The 27,603-nt window shown below is 42.4% G+C and overlaps 1 protein-coding gene across 3 annotated transcripts; it reads left to right on the forward strand.

The window, feature by feature from the left end:
* Window positions 1-988: 988 nt before the first annotated feature.
* GlyS (glycogen [starch] synthase) lies at window positions 989-25,034 on the forward strand. 3 transcript variants are annotated; one of them, XM_028179103.2, is made up of 19 exons: window positions 1,095-1,235; window positions 6,517-6,661; window positions 8,401-8,478; window positions 9,189-9,295; window positions 9,843-10,034; window positions 10,782-10,876; window positions 11,544-11,646; window positions 12,252-12,360; window positions 13,489-13,642; window positions 14,062-14,182; window positions 15,163-15,329; window positions 16,005-16,119; window positions 17,168-17,245; window positions 18,249-18,423; window positions 19,115-19,244; window positions 20,240-20,321; window positions 20,698-20,830; window positions 21,273-21,511; window positions 22,132-22,271. In XM_028179103.2, exons 2-18 carry the CDS (start codon window positions 6,523-6,525, stop codon window positions 21,503-21,505), a joined length of 2,211 nt encoding a protein of 736 aa, XP_028034904.2. In that variant the 5' UTR covers window positions 1,095-1,235; window positions 6,517-6,522; the 3' UTR covers window positions 21,506-21,511; window positions 22,132-22,271. The 3 variants fall into 3 exon arrangements, with proteins under 3 accessions (XP_028034905.2, XP_028034904.2, XP_089593742.1); XM_028179104.2 differs by lacking the exon at window positions 21,273-21,511 and having other exon boundaries at window positions 989-1,235; window positions 22,132-25,034; XM_089737616.1 differs by lacking the exon at window positions 22,132-22,271 and having other exon boundaries at window positions 21,225-21,364.
* The last annotated feature ends 2,569 nt before the right edge of the window (window positions 25,035-27,603 follow it).

Genomic DNA, 27,603 nt, shown 5'->3' on the forward strand with positions numbered 1-27,603 from the left:
TAGGACCATAGCTGTCTTTTATAAAGAGAAACAGAAGTATTAAGGTAGGGGGTGGGTGGGTAAGCACTGCTGAAGATCAAATGTATATGCTCGAATGGATCAGTTGCACTTTGCTTCATCTTTATCCCTTCTTTTTTCTGAATATGCTTTTTCACCTAATGATTGATGTTCGGCAAGCTTGACTTTCAGATTAAAGTTTTCCTCTGCCTCAGTTACCGAGATCTTCATGTTTACAAGGGAACACGTGTGACACGTATCTTTAGCGAGTATTTTGAAAGACAATTTTAAATCATGAAAACATTGGGTGTACAATTTCAGAGACACAGACACCACGACTTATTGATACATTTGCTTGTCACAATATTACACTGCACTTTCATGCCGGTAATAACTTGACAACTGGATATGTATAGTCGCGAACACAATTATGGGTAATGCGAATAATTGATCATCTAGAGGTATTCTGTTATTTCATTTAATTATGTGGCGTAAATAATTTAACGTGTTGAGTTATTTAAATAAATAACATTAATATATTTAGATATATCTAAATGTCATAATGCTCTCATTGGAAACAGAGTTGTTTAATAATTCACAAGTGCGATATTCCAAAAATACGTGAGAGAATCGAGTTACTCATTTATTCCCCATATAAAGCAAGTAATCTGGAGGACCATTTTGCTATAATTTAAAATTTGATATTAGTCGACTTGTCACGTTATGTTACGTTATATTATGTCACGTTACAGTTATTCACGCCGTGTACGGAAATATGGCGGTAATTCTTTTGACGTTCAACAAGTATGTACTTTCATTTATGTTGAATAAAACTTTTTTGATTTGATTTGATATGCATGTACATATTCTGAATCTACATTTTCAAATTTCCTCAAATGTCAAAAGTCCAACACTGCTTTGAAGGCAGTCACGAATACCACAAAAATGGCTACCGGTATTTGACCAATAAGAGACCACGTTGTTTTGAATACACTCTGAAGTTCAGCGAATTATAAAATTGAAAACTATGAGCTGTCACACTCCTGATTAAATTCATTTGAAAATTCTACCCGCGTTGGCATGTATTATGCTTTTTCGTTGTCACAAATAAAAACGAAATTATAATCCAGTAATTAAAACTTGCTTTGAAAGACTTGTTTGTGAACTTTTCTGTGATAAATTCGTGTTCGGAAAACGCGGTAGAGGCGCATTATAAACTTTTCTCATTCAATAATTCGGTAAGCGAAGTTATTTATTGCTTTCTACGCGTGCTAAAGCTACGTAATTTCATTTAGACGTCGAAGATAAAAATAGTTATTTAATAATGTGACCGTTATCGCGATTGTGAACGTTTTTTTGTGATAATTACGATCAAGGAGGTCGAACGCGGAGTACCTATCAACGTCCGCGTAGTGATCTTTGCTAATATTATTAATTAAAAAATAACATTCATAATACAAACGATATGTAATATAAAATTCCAATTAAATAGTGCACAGAATTGATTCAAATATATTTTTAATTCATTGTGGACATAGACAATTGAAATCTATATAACTACTTTTGAATTCATATTTTATCAGAAAACACGTGCTGAATTGAAATATTATTATTGATTTTAATTAATATTAGAGCATAAAAAATATTTTTAGTCAGAAAAGCCTCACTCTAGATCTTAATACATACTTAGCTAAATAAACGTAATAGATAAATAAATTATTTAAGAAATATCCTAGATTATTAAACTTCAATAATTGAAGATTTAAGTGTTAGAGAACAGCTATTTATTCTTCGTTGAGACATTTCGGTGCTACAAATAATAATTTTGCATAAAATTAATTTGATTTTGTAATTTAAAAAAATAATGTACATTAACATTTATAATTTTATTTTAGACCACCATCATAAGAATTTGAAATATACTAATTCAGTTCACTCCCAGGATTTGGGATGACTGAAGAAATATATCCTCTTAAATTTCAAATCTATAGAGCTGTAGGTAATGGAGTGTTTTGTCTGTCTGTTTGGAAGTTTTTGAAACCCTGGACTTATATCTCATAGTAGTAATCAATTTATTTGTTTATTTTCCTTCATATGTGATGCATTGACTATAAAATCTTAGAAGGGAATTTATTCAGAAAAACCCATAACAATTTTAATGTAGTTTCCTCTTGGTAATAATTATGTAAAATTAATCAGAAGAAGAATTAATACTGTTTCTAGTAATCAGTAGAAGTAGTGCAATGTTGCTTTCAGAGCTATGGAAATACATTTAAGTTAGTTTTAGTGGCATTCAAAATTCCATGTCATCTCAAGGTGATATGAAGGTCATAATCATAATAATTATAATTTAACAATGGCTGCTCTGGCTTGCTTCATCGCAGATAGAGACTGATGGTGGCACTTAGCCATTTGGACCCATAATTTGCCTTCTTCTTCTTCTCTGTCGTTTCCTCATTACTGAGGGTCGTGACCACCTTGGTCCAGTTTTTGCACCAGCTTCCTCCAATGCTGCCTGCATTCGGCCTGCTTAATGGCGCCCGGGACGCTGGTGTTTGTGGCTTCCCTGATAATGTCCGTCCACCTGGTTGGCAATCTTCCTTATATTATATTATATTATATTTGCCTTAGCACAAGAAAATATCTTTATTATTTTTCCGCATTTGGCATGGTTTTACTAGGTTGTGGCAGTTCTACGAACACACACTGAGAAAGTTCTAAGAACACACGCTAAGTACATACTTGTGTAAATAAAAAATAGTTGTAGTCTGGCACTGGCGAAAAGCTTGATGGTGTCTTAGATGATGGAGACTCAAATCCTGACAATATAATCAATCAGAAGTATATTCCATATTAAATTATAGTAAATGCTGTATTAATGGTACATACATATATTAATGCACATATTTTATTAGTACATATACTTATATTTAATTTTAATAATTTTATAGTTAAAACAGACTGCCCAAGACCAATGTAAATGAAAGGATTCAATTTGAGCCTTACACCCCAGCAGAGGGTAATAGGAAAGAAAGAAGATATGTTTAAACATTTTTTACGAGTCTGTGGACGAGATCACAACTCATCTGGTGTTAAGTGTTTACTAGATCCTCTCAAATTACATCATATGTCCCCTACAGAGAGACATGAGGTTGGAATCTCAAATGTGTTAATATAAAAACTTGTACCGCTCCAACTGGTATATATGTTTGTTTTGCGAATGAAACAGGCAGGACAGAGGACGGAAGTCGTTCATCAACTGTTACTGTGTACGTATTTCGCATAATCTTGGCATAGTTTTGTCTTTTGAAACTGAGTTGGTTATTCTTTAGGCCTGATAGAGCTTTGTGACTACTCGCAAGAAAATAGCAGTAAAACTATTATTGTCCTGCCCATTACTGTCATTAAGCAGCCATGTGTTCTGTAGACATGATTTCATGATTCAGTGTGCTACTACGGTAACCACTTAATAGCAAGTGGCATGGCTTCATCTTATGGAATAAACAAAAACTCGTTTCGGCCCTGGCGAACTGCTTATCATCAGGCAATTTTTGCAAATGTAATAAGGATTCTTTCTTGAAATTATCATAATCGCGACTTAGGTTATCAGAGCTGTGGACGCGACTACGAGTAAACGCCCCCAATAGTCGAGCAGTATCGATTCTCAAATAATATTATAGTATAGTATTTTTAAACAATTCGTATCTTTTAAAATACAATACGAATTTTCGAGTGGTTTAAGATAACATGTGTTTACTATCTTATTAGCTGTTAATAAACTTGAACTTGTTATAAGATGGCAAGGGGAGGGGGAAATCGTAGTAAAGCGCTGGGTGTAGTGAGTGACACGCAGATTAAATCTCGGAAGCGATTTTTTTGATTCCCTGCCTAATCTTTAGTAGGTAGCCTAAGGGGCTATTCCAACTACGCCCGGTTTGGTAGGTGGGCTCAATCTGAGGAGAATTTTCCAGCACTAAGGCTAGCAAGAGCAGTGCTTCGCTGAATCTACCATCGTAGTCTGTAGATTAAGTGGCACTTCGAAATTTTCGCATTCAAAGAGCTCGACAAGGATGGTGAGCGGTGCTTGGAGAGCTTAAAAGCACTTTTAATTCGATAACAGTATTATAGAGTTAAGGGTTTGAATCGGGCTTGGGAGGTTTAACGACAAACTCTCCAAGCTAATAGCAAATCTTCCAGCTAGCGAGTGATATTGCTAGGTAGACCGACGGTCCGAAGGTGGTCGGAACTTGTATATATGCAAGCTTATCTTAAAATGTCGTAAGCTAGATTCAGGCAAAAATCTTGTGTTCTAAGATGGCTACCCGCCACAGAGACTTCCATTTCTTCGAGATAAGTTATATACGGCTATAGGCATTCAGGTTGTGCTGATCTTCGGTAATTGGTTCCCGGTGGTTAATATTGGCCTTGAAGTCTGTAGATAGGAGCTCCAACCTACGGCATTTTAAAAAAAAGATTGCACATGTGGCCTATGTACAAACATGTCTCAAAGTACATAGTTTTGAATGAAGATAAATAGGTTTTTGATAACAGGTATTTACGATTAAACTTATATAATATACATATGCTTGATATTTTTGGTATTTACGATATTATGTAAGAGCATGTCAAGTTTTTGCTGTGGTCTAGAATAGCAACCCCTATCTCTTTCCAAGGGTGCCTTACAGCCTTAAAGCGAATTAGCCCATAGACAACCCACTGAGTTTCTCGCCGGATCTTCTTAGTGGGTCGCGTTTCCGATCCGGTGGTAGATTGTGCGAAGCACTGCTCTTGCAAGGGCCAATGTTAGCAGCACTCCGGCTTGAGCCCCGTGAGCTCACCTACATGTTAGGGTGGAGCTGAAATAGCCTCTCAAGGCTATCAGCATAGGTAGGAAAAAAAACTCCCGCAATTATTGCCTTATGTCCCCGCAATAAAAAATAAAAACAGGTGGTTCATACTCTCCAGAATGAGCGCCCAAGTTTCACGGAGTCGGCTAGAGACTTTTGACGTCATTTGTGGCCAAAGTGTGATGAGCTATTAATACACTACGATTAGCTAAACATTGAATAATCTTTATAATTCAACTAGAATCGTGTCTCACTTTGAGGGTGCTGTTTGTTCTTTTTGATCGCTTTGATTATTCGTGAGTGTTGTGCATTTGTAGAGCCCTGTACCCAATAGTGGACTGCCATAGGCTGATGATGATGATGAGTGTTTCCGTGTCTATTTCGAGTCCATAAAAATATAGTTCGTCGCAGTAAACCGAAACTAGTTAAAATCGATGACATTGAATTCGCATAGTCGATTTGCATAATATTTACATAACAAACATTACGACTTGTCCGATAGGTGTGTTACGAAGTTTGACGCAAAAACCAAAAATAATTGGCATCGGTCCAACGTAATTCATACGTAGATAGAAATGATGTACAAGTTCATTACGTCAGAGGCATTAAGTCATATGTAAAGAACGAAAAGCTTCTAAATTTATTTGTGAAGTTTAAGGACAAAACAATAAAGGGAAGATCTTTCGGCCGAACGGTTAGATTTCCTCGGGGGACTGGCAGTCCGAATGTTGTCCGGAACTTTGATATATGCAAACCTATCTTGAATATGCGTTAGGAAGGTGTAGGCATCTGTCAACGATTTTCTGTCCTATCCTTGCTATAGCTAAAAGTACACTTCAGTTTATTACCATCTTAAATCTTATAAGAATAAATTAAAATGCTTATTTTTGCATACAACATAATACTTCTATTCTTATTCTATTTAGACGCCTCCTAATGAGAGATTGGGCCGGTGATTTGCGAAGGATGCTTGATAAGAAATGCACGAAGAGGGCTTTGTCCAGTGGTGTACTTTTGTCCTTATGATGATTATTCAATTCAAACCAAGGCGAAGAATTAATATCGACCTAAATGAAGAAGCTAGGGTCGTTTGCGAACTTGCACTGGCATAAGCTTTTGCGCTTAGTTCTGCCGCAAAGCTGATACGCGCGTAATACACTTGGAAATACAAACGGGTCACCCATAACAAAAATCTAGATGTGACTGAATCCACTATACAGGGTTGCCATTTGATTGGTATTAAATGATGCGTGGTGTGAGACGGCGCCAGCATGTAGGGTAAAACAATTTTTATGGTTCATGCTTTCCCATGCGTCTCCCCTTGCGCTCTCTTACCCTGCGTCTAATCCTGCGGTCAGGCGATCAACACGGGATGTGTAAGTAATCTGGAAACGAGTAGGTATCATTTAGCATAGCATTTTATAAAATAGCTGGTTCTCCGCGTTTAACAGTAACCGTGACAATAATTTATCTGGAAAGAGTATCAGCATTTTACAAACGATGTTTTATACACGTTGACCCCAGGTCTCAAGTTGACGGCCTGCTCGCCGCATCTGTCCATACAGTGTATACTGTACCAGACAATGAAGTCTGATGTAATTGGAGTTAATTCTTGACATAAAAAGACCTATTCTCACTAGCAACAGTAACTTTAAGTTGTGTCCTTTTATAGGCGAGGATGTCAAAGGATCGCAGCTCGAGGCGGTTCTATCGTGCAGAGTCCACTCATGATCTGTCGTCATTCATGGATCGTGGCCGCGCCGCCAGCGACGAGAACAGATGGACCTTCGAGTGCGCCTGGGAAGTCGCCAACAAAGGTAATTTATCTAACTTTTAATTGATTTCGGAGGCAGACCCTTCTGACGAGCGGTTACAGTACATTCTAGTCGTGGCTTAACTTTAAGGGCTCTTGAAGTCGGACACCTAGGACCTTCATATCGTCAAAATGAACCTCCGAGTAGAATATCTATGGTCTCCTTTCTTTTAAAACCGCGTGGGTCATGAACTGGTACCAAACGATGCAATTAAAACAAGTCGTTTGCTTAAATTGGGGCATCTTGCTCACGAGGGCACGAGAATCACTCGGCGTCTACAAACCGGTTCCTTGTTGATTCAGACACGATCCTTGAGCGGCACAATGCGCAATCCTAGACTATTGTTAGTCTACAAAACGCAATCTGAATACTGCAGAGCTTGTAAAACCGGTGCAGTCGCTAAACCGCTTTGTTTTGTCTTTGGTAACGCGATCGGTCGGCCTAGTTCAGGGAGAACGTAACTTAATATCTGCACCTATGTCTAAGTTAATCTTCGAAACTGGTATTAGCTGATCTGCCTATATGTATGGTCAGGCTACGCTTCGTAGAACTGTTTGCGGGTCATAGACTGACACAACTACTCTAAAAGGCATTTCAAATGAAATCGCGAAATGTTAATGGTTTATTTTTAAAATCACTAAATATAAATTAGTAACTCTGTTAATTAAAATTGGTAATTCGTGACTTTATTTTTAAATGCTTTTATCAGCTCGGTATGTGTCTGTAACGGAATCTTTGATCGCCATTTTCACAAATTTCAACTTGACAATTTGTGGGCAAAACAAGAATCGTTGAAGAAACAAAGAAAATTATAACTTCTCTGACCATGACCAGGATCAACAGGATGTAAAAAGGATTAATCAATTGTTAAATCGGTTTAAAATGTAAACCTATAAACTTTATATACATTTATTATTTCCACCCGAACACAACATGTCATATCCCGTGTGGCTAATCGTTATTTATTAGAGAACGATATACTCGTATGTCCGATTTTAGACACAAATTACCGTCACACACAATGAAGTTGCACTTGTCGAGTGTTAAAGCCGTTTAGTTCTCTATCAACTTTCTAAGTTCGCACCGCTCAACCCGGGCACTTCTCGTCCCGTTGCGTTATTGAGCTTGGCGGATGGACAGCATTCGAAGCATCGCTGGTAGATTCTGCGAAGCACTGCTCTTGCTAGGGCTAGTGTTAGCAGCAATCCCGGTTTGAGCTCCGTGAGCTTACCTACCCGTCCGGGCGTAGCTAGAATAGCCCCTAGGCTACTAATGAATTTCTTTCGTCGTATCACTCTTGTCAGAGCGGTCGTGGTCGTCATTCGGTATCATTACTGTGGGCAGATGTTATATTGTGACTCACGAGCAATTTACCTCCCGGTTTGTGGTGAGTCTGGTACACTCATGCAAACAACCGCCAACTGCCGACTTGACTTGGTCGGTCCATGGCATGGGCAACCTTCCACGCGGTCTGGTGTCTTCTACTTTGCCCTGAATGACAAGGCGCTCTATGGAGTCATTAGTGAATAGGTAGCAGAAAAAAAAGATAAGTGTGATATCAGCAGAACCGAATTATACGCTAAGAATATCCAACATCTCCACCTCCTTGAAGGAATCTTCTTCAAATACTGTAAAGAGAGTAGCCATATTAACCGCAAAACAATAACGAAAGATAATTGGCAACGAGAGAAATATTTGATTAAAATTAAACAATAATTAATACTCACATTCTTGGTTCGCAGTTGGCGGTATTTATACGGTAATAAGATCGAAAGCATTCGTCTCCACTGAAGAAATGGGAGACAACTATTGCTTGCTTGGTAAGTTTTTTTGTGGCTTCGATGGCAGAACCGCTTGATCCTGACGGCGAGTAGTCACAACGTTTTAGGAACCCAAGAAATTTCAGGGCGCTGCCGTACTCCGTCCCTGAGCAGACTTCTAATCTCGTTTGAAGATGGACTTGTCATAGCGGTCTGGAGATACAGGTTCAATATAGAGTCTAATGTTATATGAGAAGCTTTTTTGGAAACGCATTGTGGATGGACTCTACTCCCCTAAGCAGGAGATGCAGACCACATAAAAAAAAACCTTGGGCAGTTTTTATCAATGATATACCCGACCGTTGACAAAAGCAAGTTCCGGTATGAAGGGCGTCGACCACCTGAGACTATGACCTCATATCTTAAGGCAGGTGACAGCATGAGGTCTGTAAGAAATCGCTTAACATCATATCTATAGTAATAGTAATAGTAATAATATTATAAAGAGGAAATATTTGTTTGTTTGTTTGTTTCGAATAGGCTCCGAAAATACTGGACCGATTTGAAAAATTCTTTTTCCATTAGAAGCCGACATTGTCCCTGATGAACATAGGCTAGTTTTTTAATTTTTTTTTTAAATTTTTTTTTGTTTCATGTGTGTTTTAATGTTTCCGAAGCGAAGCGAGAGCGGGTCGCTAGTTCTAGATAATTTCAAATAAAACGTCATCGATTTCGAGCGTATGGTTTTTCACCACGATATCTAATACCAGGTCCGTATAAGGAGCAATGCGCGCGAACTGAAGTCGAAGAGGGAGAGTTCCCCTCCGACTCCCCCCTGTTGACAGCCGTTAACGCCATGAGGAGTAAAGGTTACAAGGTACGCTCTATCAGGGTTTTGTTTTTGCCCTCAAGTCCTAGTTAGCGAACGCCTCGGTGGTACGGCTCGGTGGAAACTTGCAGAGAATAGGCCGGTGATTTTAAAAAGCTCTTCGGGACATCGACCGTTCACGTACACACCGGATGTGTAGTAGTGTAATGGTGCTTTTAGGTACCTTAAGTACCGGTCACCGTCCTCATCGAACCCGTCGCTTATTCGCCAAGCAGCTGCTCTGGAGTGGCCAGGTCTCCATCAGAAGCGTTCGGGCAGCTTTTAGCAAATTCCACTCCCAGATGAGCCGGTGCTCTCCCACCAGCTCTGGACTAAACTAGAAAGGGTTCTAGACCATCTATAAACCCTCCCTCCTAAAAGAATACCCACAAAAATTTTAATTTAATTACTAAGCAGTTGACACATGTACGTCGAGTCCCTAGTGGGGTGGTGGTATTTAAATTTCTTTGTTTATAGGCTTCGGTAACCACCCAACATTAGGTAGGCAGTTTGTTTATACGTCTAAACAGTGAATTTTTCTTTTGGTATCTTAAAGTTACACACGGGCACTTGGCTGGTAGATGGGAACCCTCAAATAGTTCTTTTCGACATCGGGTCTGGGGCGTGGCAGTTGGATGCTTACAAGCAGGAGCTATGGGACACTTGCTCCGTCGGCATCCCGCATCTCGACGTGGAGGCCAACGACGCCGTGATCCTAGGGTTCATGGTCGCGCAGTTCATAAGCGAGGTGAGAACGGACACGGATTGACTTCAGACCATACTACTTGTACTCTGGGCCATACAAATAGGAACCATTTTTCAGTCTAGTTCTGCCGTGAAGCAGTTCTACACAATATAGTTGAGGTTTTGACCTCACGTCTCAAGGTATCCTTGTTTTGTCTAACGGCTTCAATGACTAACCAATATATGGACCGTTTGTTCAAAGTAAAAATATTCATGTGATGGTTGCGACGAAGAGTTTGACGTTCGAAAACTCGACGAACTAATCCATAGACACAGCCCATTGAGTTTCTCGCCGGATCTTCTCAGTGGGTCTCGTTTGCGATCCGGTGGTAGATTCAGCGAAGCACTACTCTTGGTAGGGCTAGTGTTACCAAATTCTCTAAGGTTGAGCCCGTGAGCTCGCCTACCCGCGCGTAGCTGGAATAGCCTCTTAGGATACCAGTGAAAAGGTAGAGGAAAAAACCCACTTATGCTTCGAAAATTTGCCTGGCGATAACCAATAGTCATCGTTGTATCTTCCTGTTAATAATGAAGTAGGCCGATATAGGATCCAATATGTTCACGCACTTTTAAAAGGCATAGGCTAAGGTGTTGGATTGAAAACATTTTGGTTGGAGAATCTTGCCGCCTATTCCCCGTTGAACGTCGCCTGTTTGGATAGATGCTCTACTTATTACTCCATGAAGTGGGTTCGAAGACACTCGTTACTACCTCCCGTGTGAGCATGCTCTAAGCCCTTCTGGTCGTCCAGTTCCGCGAGGCGGTGGAGGGGCGCGGTGGGGTGCCGGCTCGCGTGGTGGCGCAGTTCCACGAGTGGCAGGCGGGAATCGGGCTCATCGTTCTAAGGTACGTCCATTCAATATAACCATTATCTTCTTAGCAACACCAGGAGAACCTGCCATTGAACAATTTTTTTAAGGTTCGTTTTTAAGGAGACGTGATGGCGCTAAAGTCATACTGCCACAACAAGCTCACTCCAGACCTTAATAATAATTAGGATTCTAAGGAACCGGGATTCAGTGTGATCACAATGAAGACGACAAGTGGGGGAATGATTTAGGTAACAATCCCAAGTCTTATGTGATTTTTTTAAAAATTTTTTTTATTGCGTAGATGTGTGGACGAGCTCACAGCCCACCTGGTCTTAAGAGGTTACTGGAGCCCATAGACATATACAACGTAAATGCGCCACCCACCCTGAGATATAAGCTCTAAGGTCTCAGTATAGTTACAACCGAAGTATGGTTACAAGTGAACCGTTGACTTTGTTGCGATGAGATCAGGTCATGAAAATGGAATGTTTTTTTTAAATACAAGCATGTTTTCATAGGCACTCTAAACTGTCTGAACCTGGCCGGCGACTCGTCATTGAGCAGTATTGGAAGACACTTAGGGCTGCACTTGACCAGTGGCAGTACTAGTCCTGATTGGTTGGTCGGATCAGATTTACGTAGCAAACATACAAATTCACAATTAAAATATTTAAAATAGAAATAATTATGTCGTGTCGCAGGGTACGCCATGTTGACGTGGCGACCGTATTCACGACTCACGCGACGCTCCTCGGCAGATACCTCTGCGCTGGCAACACAGACTTCTACAATAACCTGGATAAGGTAACACCGAAACAAAATTAACTTTGAAATTATGTGTGTGGTGACGAATTGTTTCCGCGGTCACATGTTAGTGATGACTCCGAAGAGATTCTAAATGCTGAGTGTTAAGAACGTGAGCTTGACATTCGATCCGGTTTGTGAAGCTTTCCAAAGCTTTGGTCTTCTGATGAGCGAAATTCGACCAATTAGTAGTACGTGTCGGGTCGTGGTCGCAGTGCGCTGGTACGATACACGGAGTCTGCTGTTACCTGTCCTTCGGTGACTTTACTACACACCCAGGGGGAGGGGATTCGAAGACACACAACCAAAGACATTTTGACGTTGTCGTGGCCCGAAAGAATATACGGTGTTTTTGTACCTAGCGATGCGACCATTCTTGGGTTCGAATCCCACAGGCAGATATCAATTGTTCTAACGAATAACATCGTGTAATAAAAATCAAACCCGCAAAAGCTTTAATACGCGTATTTTTTAAACAATTGGAATATTGACCTCATACCTCAAGCTGGGGGCAGAATTTACGTAATGTTGCCCATGGGAACTTAACACCAGCTTTTGAGCACTTGTTTAGTGCGTAACGTTACGTGACGTGCATCTCTGTCCAGTTCTCGGTGGACGAGGAGGCGGGAAAGAGACAGATATACCACCGCTACTGCATGGAGCGGGCCGCCTCGCACATGGCACACATCTTCACCACCGTCTCTGACATCACGGGTGAGTGAGCAGCCTCCGATTTTTTTCCCCCTACCTAATCTCATAGTCTTGAACTCACGGGGCTTAAACCTGGTGATGTTGGCACGTTGGCTTTTAAACACTGGGCCTAGCAAGAGCAGTGCTTCCCTCACGATCCACTAAAGGTGCTTTAGGTACCCAAAGCACCGGTCATCGTTCTCGTCCAACCCGTCGCTTGCGACGAAGGACTCGGCGAGTAAATTAGCCCATAGATAAAGCCCACTGAGTTTCTCGCCGGATCTTCTCAATTGGTCACTTTTCCGATCCGGTGGTAGATTCGTAGATGGTAGAAAAAAAAGAATCTACCACCGGATCGGAAACATGATCCACTGAGAAGACCCGGCGTCGGTAACGGTAGGGCAGATATAGGCAGGCCAGTGGTGACGCCCTACCACCAGCCTCCAGAGCCATGAGGTGGCCAGGTCTTAACTGAGTGGTAAAATGGAAATCACCTTTCAAATCAGAATGTGTGACTACAATGCAGTAGAAATACGCGATTTATTGGTGTCTATCCGCGCAGACTTACAATACTGTACTAAATAAAATCTAAGAACTTCAACACGTGTGACGTCATACGTGGTGAATGTTTATGTACTAATTTTTGTGTGGTGTACGATCGTGTTACCTTGAATATATTTTACCAATTTTTGAATATTACCAAATATGAGCGAATAAGGAAGGCTTATTGAAGGGACTTTTACTGGTGGTAAGACGCCCTGTGAGTACGCACGGGTAGGTACCACCACCCTGCCTATTTCTACCGTGAAGCAATAACGCGTTTAGGTTGAAGGGCGGGGCAGTCGTTGTATTGTAAAAACTGAGGCCTTAGAACTTATATCTCAAGGTACCCGCCTTGCAATAAACAAGGGATGATTAAAGTATCGAATTACTGATCCGTAGTTCTCTGATAATACACATATCTCTTTTCTTCTTCGGGCTGAACCTTTTTTGGGATTCCATTCTTAGGGGGCGTATGGGGTATGTGAGAACCGCTGGCTGAAGATCTTAAAAGCCCAACCACTAATCGCTTCTGCACTAATCCTGTGCTGCCACAGCTCCCACTCTACACCATTGCGTACAAACTCCCACTCTATTCTCCTCTCGTTCCAGGATACGAAGCCGAGTACTTGCTCAAACGGAAGCCGGACATCATCACCCCGAACGGTTTGAACGTGAAGAAATTCTCGGCGCTGCACGAGTTCCAGAACCTGCACGCCCTCGCCAAGGACAAGATACACGAATTCGTTAGGGGACATTTTTACGGGTAAACGAAACTATAGACAGTTTGCGTATGAAGGGGCCATGGACAGCGGCTCTCAACCGACGACCAGTGTCGTGAAATTCACAAATATGATATTTTTGTCTAATATGGCGTTGTCTTACTGATGGTAGGACGTCGTGTGAGTCCGCGCGGGTAGGTTTTTTTTATTACTTAGATGGGTGGATGAGTTCACAGCCCACCTAGTGTTAAGTAGTTATTGGAGCCCATAGACATTTACAGCATAATGCCGCCACCTAGCTTGAAATATAAGTTCTAAGATCTCAGTATAGTTACAACGGCTGCCCCACCCTTCAAGCCGAAACGCAATACTGCTTCACGGTAGAAATAGGCAGGGTGGTGGTACCTACCCGCGCGGACTCAACACGTCCTACCAGCAGTAATAAAACGTGTTATTGTTACAGCCATTTCAATTTCGATCTCGACAAAACGTTGTATTTCTTCATCGCCGGACGATACGAGTTCGGGAACAAGGGAGCCGACATATTCATTGAGGCGCTGGCGAGACTCAACCATTATTTGAAGGTAATTGCCTTTTTTAGAATTTTTAAGGTATTATATGACCTGGTATCTAAGACCTTTAGGTCAAGTCCTATTTTAATTTATAAAAAATGATAGTATTAAGTGAAACGAAATGAAGTTGATTAATATGAAAGATGGCATGAAATGAAATGAAATGAGAGTGGACTTTTTGGAGGATCTCGAGAAGTTACGTCCAGCGGCTTTGTTTCATTTTCCCACGTTTGTGCACTTTCACAGATGCTAAACAGTTAATAAACCACCGTTACTACAAATTTAAACCTGAAGAAACACTAAATAGACAAAATGAAACAAATCACACAACTTCACTTCTCGCGTTCCCGCCAAAAAGTCAAGGTAGTTGTTTGACGTCTTTTTGTTCGTCAACGCGTTCCATTGCCGCCACGAGAGCGAGCGATGGTCTGCACTGGCCTCAGGGTAACGCCGAAAGGCTGCTGAGAAATAGACCTCATGTCTCAAGGCATTAGCAGACCGTTATGACTGTCGGTACATGAACCATTGTATTTTTTTTTATGTACACATAAAAAATAAGACATAGTACACAGTAATAGGAAAATTGTGTACAAAGGCACTGCTTATCTCTTTAAGAAATCTCTTCCAGCAGACCTGCGAGAGTATTATGAGAATAATAATTAAAAGTGATGAGTGTGTGTAGAACGGCTAAAATAACATTGTACCATGGTTCACTTGCGGACTAAATAATAATAATAACAATAGAAATGGTTGATTAGAAGTAAGTATCAGTTGAATGGAAGATTTTAAATGTATTGAACTGATAGTTATTTTTAATTATGTATTTTTTATTTGATTTGTTTTGGTAATTTTAAGTATGTTTCAATGATATTATGTGCACATATGGACTTGTTCTTGTTGTCTGAAATAAAATTATTCATTCATTCATTCATTCAATATGCAGCGGTGTTCAGTAATGCGATAAACACACTGACCCCTTCTTGGTGTCGCAGTCGTCGGGCTCCGAGGTGACGGTGGTGGCGTTCCTGATCTTCCCGGCGAAGACGAACAACTTCAACGTGGAGTCCCTCCGCGGGCACGCGCTCACCAAGTCCCTGCGCGACACCATCCAGCACGTGCAGCAGCGCGTCGGCGCCAGGATGTACGACGTGTGTCTCCGGTGAGCCGCCTCCACCACCCCACGGCACGCCTGCTGTTCAGTGCTCACCGGAGCTCATGGACATCTATAACGTAAATGCCGCCATCCACCTTGAGATATAAGTTGTGAGGTCTCAATTTTAACGCATTACTGTTCCATGGCAGCAATAGGCAGGATGCTTATACCTATCAGTGGGGATTCACAATACGTCTTACCACCAGTTACTGGAACCTATCATTTTACTAGATTTTTAAACTATTTATTTATCAACAGTTGAAATGCTGTGTGGCTTAAGCGACATTGTTGTAACTTTACTAGAGAGCCATTTAAATCTTAAATAAACATTTGGAAAAAATATTGTAAGAAAAAAAACTTCTTCAGCTGTTCGAATATGGTAAATAAGTTCAATTAAGAGTATCAAATTTTTTTTTGCCCTTGTAGGCAGATGAACCTGATGGTGAGTGGGTACTGTCGCCCATGAACGTCAGCAATGCCAGGGACAGAGCCGAGCCGCTGCCTACAGTTTTTATTGTTAATACCAAATAAAACGCACTTTTAATTACAAAGGTAAAAGCCGCGTGTTAAGCGAAATGTCGCTTAAACCGAATAGCTTTTCGTCGCTCGATATATACTGAAACGCACCGCGTCCCGTGACGTCGCACGTGAGTAAACAACGATCCTGGTGGCTGGTTGCAGGGGCCACGTGCCGGAGCCCACCGAGCTGCTGCTGAAGGAAGACACGGTGCGCCTCAAGCGCTGCATCTACGCGCTGCAGCGGGACGGCCTGCCCCCAGTCACCACGCACAACGTCGTGAGTAGCCGTGAGCACGCGCGTGACTAGGGGACCGGGGGACCGAGGAGGGGGGGGGGAAGCAGAGCTGCCCCAGACCCACACAACTAAGATAATCCTCTGTATTAAATAAAATGCGCGCCATGACATGTCCTTGTTCAAACGAGACTTGTGGAGAGTAGTAACCAGTAGGCAACGGCTTGGCTCTGCCCCTGGCATTGCTGGCGTTCATGGACGACGGTAACCACTCCCTATCAGGTGGAAGGGCAATAAAAAAAAACCGCTTTGGAACTTTCTGGACTCAACTAAGTTCAGGATACGAGAACACGTCAACACGTCTAAGGGAATTTGGAGGTGATGTTTTAGTATAGTGTACGACCTCATGTCCTGAGGCAGGACTTTGAGGAGACATATGACAAGGGAAAGATCTTCCACCGAGCGGGTGATATAGCTCAGTAGACCTACGATACCAAATATTATTGTTCGGAGCTTGTATATATGTACGCTTATCTTGAAAATGTCGTAAGCGAGATTCAGGCATCTGTCAAATACCTTGTGTAGTATGATATGGACTTCGGAAACGAATCCAAGTCATTTGCAATATCTAGACAATTAAACGAAAACGTGGTGACGTCACCACGGTGACGTCTAACCAGAGCTGTCTCTCTCGCACGCCACCGATACTAGACATGGATGTACTAATTACTTTCTATCTTTGTATATATTAGTTATTTAATAAAAAAATATTGGTAATTTTTGTCTGTGTTCTTATAAGGATTTACATACCGCCTGGTTGTAGGACCTCTTGTGAGTCCGCATGGGTAGGTACCACCGCTCTACCTATTCCTGTCGTGATGCAGTAATGTGTTTCGGTTTAAAGGGCGGGGCAGCCGTTGTAACTATACTGAGACCTTAGAACTTATATCTCAAGGTGGGTGGCGCATTTACGTTGTAGATGTCTATGGGCTCCGGTAACTACTTAACACCAGGTGTAAGTGTCCGTAATGTTGACCAAAGAGAGCCCGTCGCTCCGAACCTCGTCTGATGATGGTTCACCTCGCTACCGCAGGTGGACGACTGGAGTGATCCTGTGCTGAACTCCATAAGAAGATGCGAGCTGTTCAACACTGTCAATGACAGTGTCAAGGTACGATAACGTGTTTTTCGATCCACCACCGCCCGTCTTGATTGATTGAATTCTTAACATTAGACATGCGTCACTGTTTCATTTGCCTTCAGTCATTTGTGATTCAGAAAGAATATAAAATATCCCATTTTCCCGGCAACAAGGAGTTCCCTGTGACCCCCCACCCGTCCTCCCCTCTCCATGAACTACCAATCGAATTGTCGATCTGTTGATACATAAAATTCAGTCCTAACTTAAATCATTTATGATTAAAATTATCCAGACGCTCATCCAATCTACAAAACTATGTCCCTGTTAAATTTCATCTAAAGTCATATTTATGTACAAACATAAACACATTTAACATTAGTATAGATAGCACACGCATTGTATCGCAGAATGCTTTGTGACCGAGGGAAAAGTGTCGCGGGTACATGTTGCTGTCTCTCTCGCACGCGCTAACAGTACTGCTGACGTCACGATCCGTTATGTTATCTGCGAACTACCCTCGGCACAGTACTTAAATGATTATAATAATTTTTATTTAAAGAAAGATCTGATACTGTCTGACACTCCTGCACCTTTTGCACTAGGAGCAGGCTTAGGGACTCTGGTAACCATGCTCTTTGAACTCGTCGAAGAGTTCCAGGTGGACTCTTACCCATGCATCAGCTCGCTGAGTTTTTCGCCGGATCTCCTCAGCGTGTCGCGATTTCGATCCGGTAGTAGATTCATTTGCGAAGCAGCTACCCTTGAGTTGTTAGGTCTCCTTCGAAGGCGCTCGGGCAGCTCTTAGCCAATCCCACCCCTCCTGGCCGATTCCGCGTTTGCCTGTTCTGACGAAGTTGGAAAGGCTTTCAGGACACAATCTCCCTACATTAAAAAAAAGAGATAGAAGTATTTCTATCTCGTTCTCTCGCATGCTACAGTTTAAACCACTTTTTGTAGTGTCGTTTTCGTTTCATCGGACTTTAAATAACAAGGACGTTTATGAAATGTTCACCGCACCCACTGATACCCCCAGGTGATATTCCACCCGGAGTTCCTGACGTCCACGAACCCCCTGTTCGGTCTGGAGTACGAGGAGTTCGTGCGCGGCTGCCACCTCGGCGTGTTCCCCTCGTACTACGAGCCCTGGGGCTACACGCCGGCCGAGTGCACCGTCATGGGCATACCCAGCATCACGACCAACCTATCCGGTAAGGGACATCAGTGACATTGCCATCAGCAAGGCACACCACGAGAATTTAGTTGAATTATAACGTTGCATAGTCGGTCTTTTATTGACCTAGATCAGCCTTTCCCAAAGTGGGCGATAACGTCCCTAGTCGGCGCTGGAGGCCTCAAGGGGGGCGGTAAAAGACCCAGAAAAAAAGGGGCCGTTGTGTAGAATCTTGGGAGACGCTTTGTAATTTCATCTAGGAGGACCCTTAGATACCGATTGAGCTCTCGCTATAGTGGTTTTTAAGTATGTGAAAAAATGGGGGCGCTAAAATATAATTTATTCTCAAAGTGGGCAGTAGACAAAATAAGTTTGGGAACCGCTCTCTCTAGATAAACAGATGAGCCCACATGGTGTTAAGTGGTTGCAAAGCATGCACTCGAAGTCTCACTAGGGAATTTAGAAAATGTCCGTAATGTCCGTCAATGGTAAAACATCTCGTGGAGGAAGCCTCATTCGCTGGACTGATCAAGTGAAAGACCCTACTGAAACCTCACTTAACGAGTGCGTGCGCCGAGCCTCAGTTCGCGAACTATGGAGAACATCTGTCAAGGCTTTAATAAGCAAGGATTCCACACGACCACGATTGCTCTGCCAAGAGCAGCCGACTATGATGATGAGAGTAGCACTAGAAGCTGTCGTGGGTACAAAGCGGTTGTCTGCGTCAGGGTTCGGTTGCTTCATGCAGGAGCACATCGCGGACCCCATGTCCTACGGGATCTACGTGGTGGACCGGCGGTACATCTCGCTGGAGGGCTCCGTGCAGCAGCTCGCGCAGTACATGTACGACTTCACCAAGTGAGTGTGCTCCGCCTGCCCTCTCAACCCCTAAAGTAACGAATGATCCCCTTGCCTATCCCCCTCGACCCCTGAAATAACGATTGCGCCCCCGCCTGTCTTCTCTCCCCCCCTAAAGTAAGGAATGAGCCCCCTACATGCCCCTCTCGACCCGGTGGGCCTAGCGCACTATACTCGTACCATTCGGGCTGAGACAAAATCAGGGAATCAGTAATTTTTATCAAATTGAGATTTTCATTCTAAAATGCGATATATTGCACGGAAGATAAAAATTAGTGATTTTTACATACCTAGACTTATTTTTAAAGATATTTTAAAAGGTTACAAGATAAAAACTACAATTTTTTATTGAATTAGAAAACCACCGCGTTGGGTACGTCTAAAATGCCACGCGGCTCACTGGATCTAAAATGCCACGTGGTTTGTTTACTAGCTGCCATCTTGTAGCTTGTAGGAAGTGTTTACGTTGGAACCCTCACGCGGCTCACGGGTGACCCTCGTGGCTTGATTGAAAATACTCGAATTTTCATGTGACATTCAACGTGTTAAAACTACAAAAAATGCGTGATTACTGGTGGTAGGACCTCTTGTGAGTCCGCGCGGCTAGGTACCACCCTTCCTATATCTGCCGTGAAGCAGTAATGCGTTTCGTTTCGAAGGACGTGGCAGTTATTGTAACTATACTGAGGCCTTAGAATTCAGACAAAGAAGTGTCTGTAGTGTGTAAGTTCAGTATAATAGAGGACGTCGTATAGACAATACGTGTTTCAATCAACAACATCTACTCCCCACACCTCATGTTAAGAATGTGTGAAGTGGCTTGATATGGTTTTCATTGGTGGTATTTCTCTGGGTTTTGGGGATCATCGAACACTTGAGGGGGCCCGTAAATTCGCCTATCTGTATTGGCAATTTAAAAAGCTTGTCCACTTAAAATGTAGTGCACGTTTGAGGATGCTTATGTATGTATTGTATATGTGTATATGTAATTGCAGAATGTCTCGTCGTCAACGCATCATACAGAGGAACCGAACTGAGAGGCTGTCGGATCTGCTGGACTGGAGGAACCTTGGAATTGTAAGAGACTATAATAACTGCCTCACTGAACTGTCAAAGCGAATAACATACTGAATCGGTGGTGAGTTATTAGCGGCTCTGATCGTTACGCTGAGGGTCCTGGGTTCGATTCCCATATGATGCAAACATTCGTTTTTTTTATTGCTTATATTGGTGGACAATCTAACAGCCCAGCTGTTGTTAAGTGGTTACTGGAGGCCATAGACATTTACAACGTAAATGCCGCCACCCACCTTGAGTTTTTACAGTACATACATGTATATAGGTATGTAGGTCAGGCTTCGGCTCCTACAGTACAGGGGATCCTAATTGGGGATCGGAGGACCGTGTAATACTTGTTATACTAATGACCCCCCCCGTGACCTTCGTCCTCCAGTACTACCGGCAGGCCCGCGCGCGCGCCCTGCGCACCGTGTACCCGGAGTACGTGGACCACGCGGACGTGCAGCTGGAGCGCGCCTTCACCTACCCGCGCCCGCTGTCCGAGCCGCCCAGCCCCGCGCACTCCAGTACGTACCCCGCTACTCACCTCACTCCGACACTCACCCCGCCCTACCGCCCGACACTCACCACGACACTCTCGTCGCCAATCACACGGACACTGACGCCGCCCTACCAGTCACTCACCCCGACACTCACATCGACTCTAACACCGCCCTACCACCCGACTCTCACACCGACACTCACACCAAAATCACCCCACCCTACCTCCCTCATTCATCCCGACACTCACATCAACACCCATATCAATATTCACACCGACGCTCACGCCGACACTCATGCCGCACTCACGCCGACACTCACCCTGATATTCACACCGACACCCATCTTCATAAACACAATATACTTTTACAAGAAGGCATATCTTTATCTTAAATATATAAAAATCGAAGTGTATTGAAGGCGCGTGCGCGGTCGGCCATAGACAGTAGAACGTTGCCCTGTCTGCAGTCCGCCAAGTGGACGACTGCAGCTATCTCTCCGCGTCCTGCACGAGCGCGGCCCTGCCGGTGGAGGCGCACGACGCGCGGGCCGAGCCCGGGTCGGAGCCCGAGCCAGAGCCCGAGCCAGAGCCCGACAACTATCGCACCCCGAACGAATGCCTCGCCGAGTCCACCGAGCAAGTAGCCGAGCGGATTGATCAGCTGATAGCCAAGCTCGGCGACTGCGCCCCCCAGGAGTAGTGCGAGGTTCGAGTGCACCCGGAGACCCGCGCCTCCTCGACACGGGATCCACACGGGACCAGCACGCACAAATTCGCATCTTAAAATCGTGTGAATCTCGCGTTCAAGGATATCAGTCTTTGGTGGCGGCACGAGGTGTCAACTCGCACGGGACAGGGGCGCGGCAATATGTGCCGGCAATATGTGGGCGCCAATAACAACAATACGCAACTTGAGAGAGTTTAAGCACCGCTTCGACTACATCATCTGTGTATATCGCTGACCGAATTCAGTGGTGACACCTGTCAAAATTGACAGCTGTCAAATGTGACATCAGGTGTGTTTGTCTTGTACGCGTTCCTAAACAGATTTCGATTTCACGATTGTAGTCCACGAGCTCACACAGATTAGGTTCGGTCCCCTGAATTCAGTAAGCGATATGTCCTCGCACCTCACCGAGTTAATTAAATTTAGTGTAGATAATGAAGAGTCTGTGGGTTTTTTCACTGGATCGTTTGAGCTCACAACCTAGTCTAATGGGTATTACGTGCTAACGCTGAGCAATTATGTGTTCTATTTGAAAGGCACTAGAGTGGTTATTGCGAGACTGGACCTTCGTTGGATTAATACTGTGACGTCATCCGCAGGAGCCACGACTCCGGCCGCCTCGGTCCATGGCTCCGACAGCGAGGAGGACGAGGTAGACGACGAGAAGGAGCTGGCTGAGCTGAGGATTAGCCACAACTGATCAGAGCCTCAGTAATCAGAGCCATGACGTCGGTGGCGGCGCTGTGGGGACTGCCTCTAGTCCAGCTAACAGGGTAGGCTATCAGTTCTCATGACGCGACCAGCTGGAGCATCAAAGGTTCTTCGAACGTGGTGTCTGTGCTGATGTCCACGGGCACAGGGTAGGTAAGGTCACTCGCGGTATGGGTAATAATCCAGAACCCAGGTCGCATCTTTCAAATATCAGATACAAATAGTGCAATAAAGAATCTAATTCCTTAAAGTTATTTAAAAATGAAATTCCTATTTTAAATTCGCGCACATCGGACCTTTCGCTTCTGTTGCGCGTACCCGGTCGCCGGCGATAGATCGATTTGAATATCGTTCGTTCTATTTTCGAAATTTGAATCCGTCGTCATGGCTCTGATTGGTAGACGAGAGCACGGGTACAGTCCGCGTCCGGTGAGACGGAGCTAGTCCCGGCTAGCGCTGTCTCTGTCACACGACTCGACCGACGAACAAGAGCTTTCGGCGTGGACTGTACCGTACAGCACTCGTGTCTCTATATTTTGGTTGTTATATAGACGGAGTTAAAGGAAGTCTCTCTGCGGAAGCTCCTTACGACCGAAGTGGCTTTAACCTTTTTTAATAGCTTGGCTTATTTTCACACATTTTGCAATAAAAAGCTAAGTTTTTGAAAAAAAAAATATACAAAAATCGATGCAAAATTTACAGCGAAATATATTTAAATTATTATTTATAAATGTTATTGATTTAGTACAAGTCGATATCCAACACTTAAAACCATCGACGCTTCAAACTTTATAAGTCGATTTATCAACGTTTCGCGCTCTAGGGGCTAAAGATGGCGCTGTAAGAATGTAAGAATTTCTAAATTCGTGATATTTTTCATTCATTAGATTTCGAATGGCCAATTCGAAGCCTTGCTGCCATTGTAATAAGGGTCATTTTAGAAGTTCTATTGAAATAATGGCTAAGATAATAATTTAAGTTGCGTACGAGAGACTCCTTGACTTTGCTTCTGGTCGTACGAGCGTCGGTTAGTTGCAGGAGACGTCGCCAGGACACGAAACTATTATCCTTGTTTTTTTAAAATCATAAACAAACAAGATGTATGTGTTTTAGGCTGTATACAGATCGTTCCCTGTGCCGATATACTAGTAATTTGAATAAAAAAAAACAATATTAATTTCCTGATTATTGTTGTTTCGAATAAGCCGTCACGGTCGCGCGAGGGCGTTGACCCCGCGCGTCAATTCATTACTAATTGTGATACATTGCGTGTCCTTAAAACGCATCGATGGAAAGGAACTTGCAAGTAATCGACACTCGTACAGTTATTTATATACATATTGTATAATTAGGTTTAGTGTAAGTTAATTTTTTTAATTAAACTTTTATACATATAAGAATTCCTTTTTTATCATTACGTGTTAATAAAATGAGACGTGCCATTAAATAAATATATTTATTGAATTGAGAGACTCTTCATTTTATGAAGTCGATTAAAAAAAATGGACGTCATGTGACGTCATGTAGGTACACTATACGGAATTGTATTCACGTGTCATGAACTATATACATATATATAATATAGATGTGCTTTTATATATGAGACCGTCAGCGCAAAAGTGGCCCAAGCTTACCATAGTTAGTAGGCAAAAAAAATACGCGCTAAAATGATGTTTACAAAGGCATGTGTTATCTATGGATGAAACTTGGGACACGAAAATTTTTTTTTTTTTAAATAAATTGCAATACATAAGCACGAATATGAATTGTGGGCTCATGGTATTAATATTTAAATATATGCTCAATTTATGATCAACGTTCTTAATAATTTATAGTAAGATGATTTCGATAAGTTTATAATTCTAGTTCGCTATTAAATTTTTTAATTAAATTTCTAAAGGATTTATTATCACGCGATGTATGGACATAGTTGAAGCACAAATGAAACAAAATAATTTATTTTAAATTTATTTGTAAGTAATGATTACACGTTGCGCACTGTACTGGCGGACGCGCGTTCGTCGGAGGCGAATAATGTGCATCTGTTATGATGCGGACAATGTTGTCGCCATAATAAAACCCCTGGTTTATTCGTGTAATACTGGTTGTTTTTACTGGTGGTAGGACCTCTTGTAAGTCCGCGCGGGTAGGTACCACCACCCCGCCTATTTCTGCCGTGAAGCAGTAATGCGTTACGGTTCGAATGGTGGGGCAGCCGTTGTAACTATACTGAGACCTTAGAACTTATATCTCAAGGTGGGTGGCGACATTTACGTTGTAGATGTCTATGGGCTCCCAAAAAAACTTGGATACAAGAACAAAATTTGCTCATAACTACTCATTAATGATCTCTTCAAATCATAAAACGCGGTTTCCTTTACCTTGACTCAACCGAGGAAACGCCTTGAGGAATCCCTGTTTTCACACTGTGCAATTAGCGATTATTTCGACGCCGCTTGAAAACGTTTTAAATATTAATTATAAGTGAAAATAAACTTAGTTTTAGAGGTGATTAAAAAAAAGTTAAACAAAATCATATTCCTCGAGTGTGAGTTTATTTAACCGATTCCTCAACTCAACCGAGGATTAATTTCGAGTAATGCAATCGCGTGTTGAGTGTAATCGGAGTTTGAGGTAATGAGTCGTCTGGGCGTCTCAAAGAGTGCCAACACCTATACAAGCACTGGATTGCACACGTCTCAAGCTAGCAATAGATCAGTGCCATACAGTTGGATCTTAGCTGTAAATAAATATTAAGTTTTTGAATAAAATGTTTTATTTTCATATTTAACTCTTATGTTTTATTTCAAACTAGCTGAGTTCCGCGATGTTACCCATGGTTATTGTCGTACCGCAGGTGACGCCGCGGGGCGAAGCTAGTCTAGAAAAACTAGCCTAAGTTACTCCTTATATCATCAGCTACCTATCAGTGAAAGTCCCGTCAAAATCGGTCCCGCCGTTCCAGACGGCTAATCAGCCGGAACAAACAGACAGACAGACAACAATTGTAAAAAATGTTATTTTGGTGTATATGTATATATATATTCATAATATGCATGTAGTAATAAGCGATTATTTCAATATTACAAACAGACACTCCAATTTTATTTATATGTATAGATTATTTTAATTATTATTGATGTCAAGGGTTAAGTTAAGTTGGAACCGGAATACTTAAAAGTCAGGTGAATGTGATTACTTTGAGATAGCTGATCTTAATCGAATAAACGAAATTAATTAAAGAAATTGCTTTATTAATACAATCTTATTATAAATTGTATTTGAGGAAGTAGACAAAGATGTTTCTGCTTCAAATGACTCCACTTTATAATGGCTTATTTACATAACTCCGTTAAAACGTAGCTGAAATCTCCTTTGAATTTTAAAGATACGTTTTTGTGGTTTATTAACAACTTAAATTTGTTCTATTACCTTAAGCGCTTGGTATAGATGGTTTGAACACTTGCGCTTGGTGTTCAAATAACATCTCCAGCTGAAACCTCCATATTTGAAACCGACATATATTTATTGACGAGTAGCACTAGTATTCAGTAGCTCGGCTGCGCTTAGCATAATAAAATTTGAGCGCCATCTGTTGTCGAATAGCAAAACATATTTGAAAACGACATCTATTGATTTGTAGTGAAGTATCTAGTAGCTCAGCACAATAAAGATTAAGCGCCATCTGTCGTCGAATACCAAAACATAATTGAAAACGACATCTATTGATTAGTAGTGAAGTATTCAGTAGCTCAGCCCAATAAAGATTAAGCGCCATCTGTCGTCAAATACCAAAACATTTGAAAACGACATCTATTGATGAATGCTTGAAGTATTGATCCAGTAGCTAGCTCTACCTAGTTCTATAAAAACTCACTTATTAGTACAAAAATTGAGATATAGATGGCCGTGTGAGACAGTACCTAATTTATTAAGCCGTGAAACAAAGCCTACTATTTTAATAATTAATTGATAAATTATTTTTTATTGTTATACGCAAATGGTTTATCGTAAACAATAGCATGTTCGGAGTTATTGTTATGTTTCTAATAACAATTTTATTGTAATAGATCGTTTATCTAGTTAAACAACAGTATACTCGTAATTTCTGTGTACTGAAAATTAAAATTTTCCACCGTACCCAATTATTGGATTTTAAATACTTAAGTAGTACAATGCTTGAATTAATACGGAAGCATCTAGATGAAGTCTTCTATGAATCTAGTTGCTTTTAGGGATTACAAAGTTGAAATGTGATTTTCTTTTTTGAGGTTGGAAATCGCGCGACCTCCGCGTCAAGGGCAGTAGGCGGATGTCATATTGAAGTTGAATACAGTAAAACCTGCTTCCGAGCCCCCGTTGAGACGGACCTTAGCCGAGACAACCGTGTAAACTTTGTATCTCAACTGCAGTGGTGTAGCGGGGGGCGGTTGGGGGTTTGGGGGTCAAGAAGGGGCATCATGTCCCTCGCGCTACTCACAAAGGGGCGCCAAATGGTTCACAAAAAAATATTGCTGGATAATTTTTATTTTCATTATTATTGTTTTCTGGAAAATATTACGCTAAAAAGGTATTGTCTCCCGGGCGTGAGTTAAGATCGCTACGTCACTGCTCAACGATTCGGTGTTCCACAACCTTTTTCAATATCATTACCGGGCTTACCTACTTAACTCTATAATTCGGCAGTCAATGCAACTTCAGTACAGCGTGAGTCGGTTGCATTCATTTCTAAACACATCTTTAAGATTTGAAGTCGTCGTGGCCTAAAGGATAAGACGTCCGCTGCATTCGTATATAGCGATGCAACGGTGTTCGAATCCCGCAGGCGGGTACCAATTTTTCTAATGAAATACGTACTCAACAAATGTTCACGATTGACTTCCACGGTGAAGGAATAACATCGTGTAATAAAAATGAAACCCGCAAAATTATAATTTGCGTAATTACCGGTGGTAGGACCTCTTGTGAGTCCGCACGGGTAGGTACTACCGCCCCGCCTATTTCTACCGTGAAGCAGTAATGCGTTTCGGTTCGAAGGGTGGGGCAGCCTTTTTTTTTATTTTTCTTCGGGCCGGGGGCCGAACCTCCTACGAGGGCCCCGCGCCTAGGGGGCGCGCGGGGTATGTGAGACTCAACGATCTGCAGGTGTTGAGAGCAGATCGCGGGCCCAAGGATTTTAGGGCCCACCCACTAAACGACTCCCCTGCACTCTTACACCCGACGTCCGATCTCCGTCCGGGGTCAGAACCCGTTCAGAGTAGGGGGGTTCCCGCGGTCAACACTACAACCAGACACGCGGCGCCAACCCGAGGACGCCCGACCGACGGGTCGTCGAGGCGATAGTCGACGACCAACGACGT

This window comes from Bombyx mandarina, chromosome 23 (genome assembly GCF_030267445.1).
Source record: "Bombyx mandarina strain Sakado chromosome 23, ASM3026744v2".
Classification (NCBI taxonomy): Eukaryota; Metazoa; Arthropoda; class Insecta; order Lepidoptera; family Bombycidae; genus Bombyx; species Bombyx mandarina.

Coding starts and splice junctions, on each gene's coding strand:
- GlyS (XM_028179103.2), top strand. CDS start 6,523: ATGTCAAAGGATCGCAGCTCGAGGCGGTTCTATCGTGCAGAGTCCACT. Junction 10,877..11,543: donor ATCGGGCTCATCGTTCTAAG/GTACGTCCATTC, acceptor GTCGTGTCGCAG/GGTACGCCATGTTGACGTGG. Junction 12,361..13,488: donor CACCGTCTCTGACATCACGG/GTGAGTGAGCAG, acceptor CTCTCGTTCCAG/GATACGAAGCCGAGTACTTG.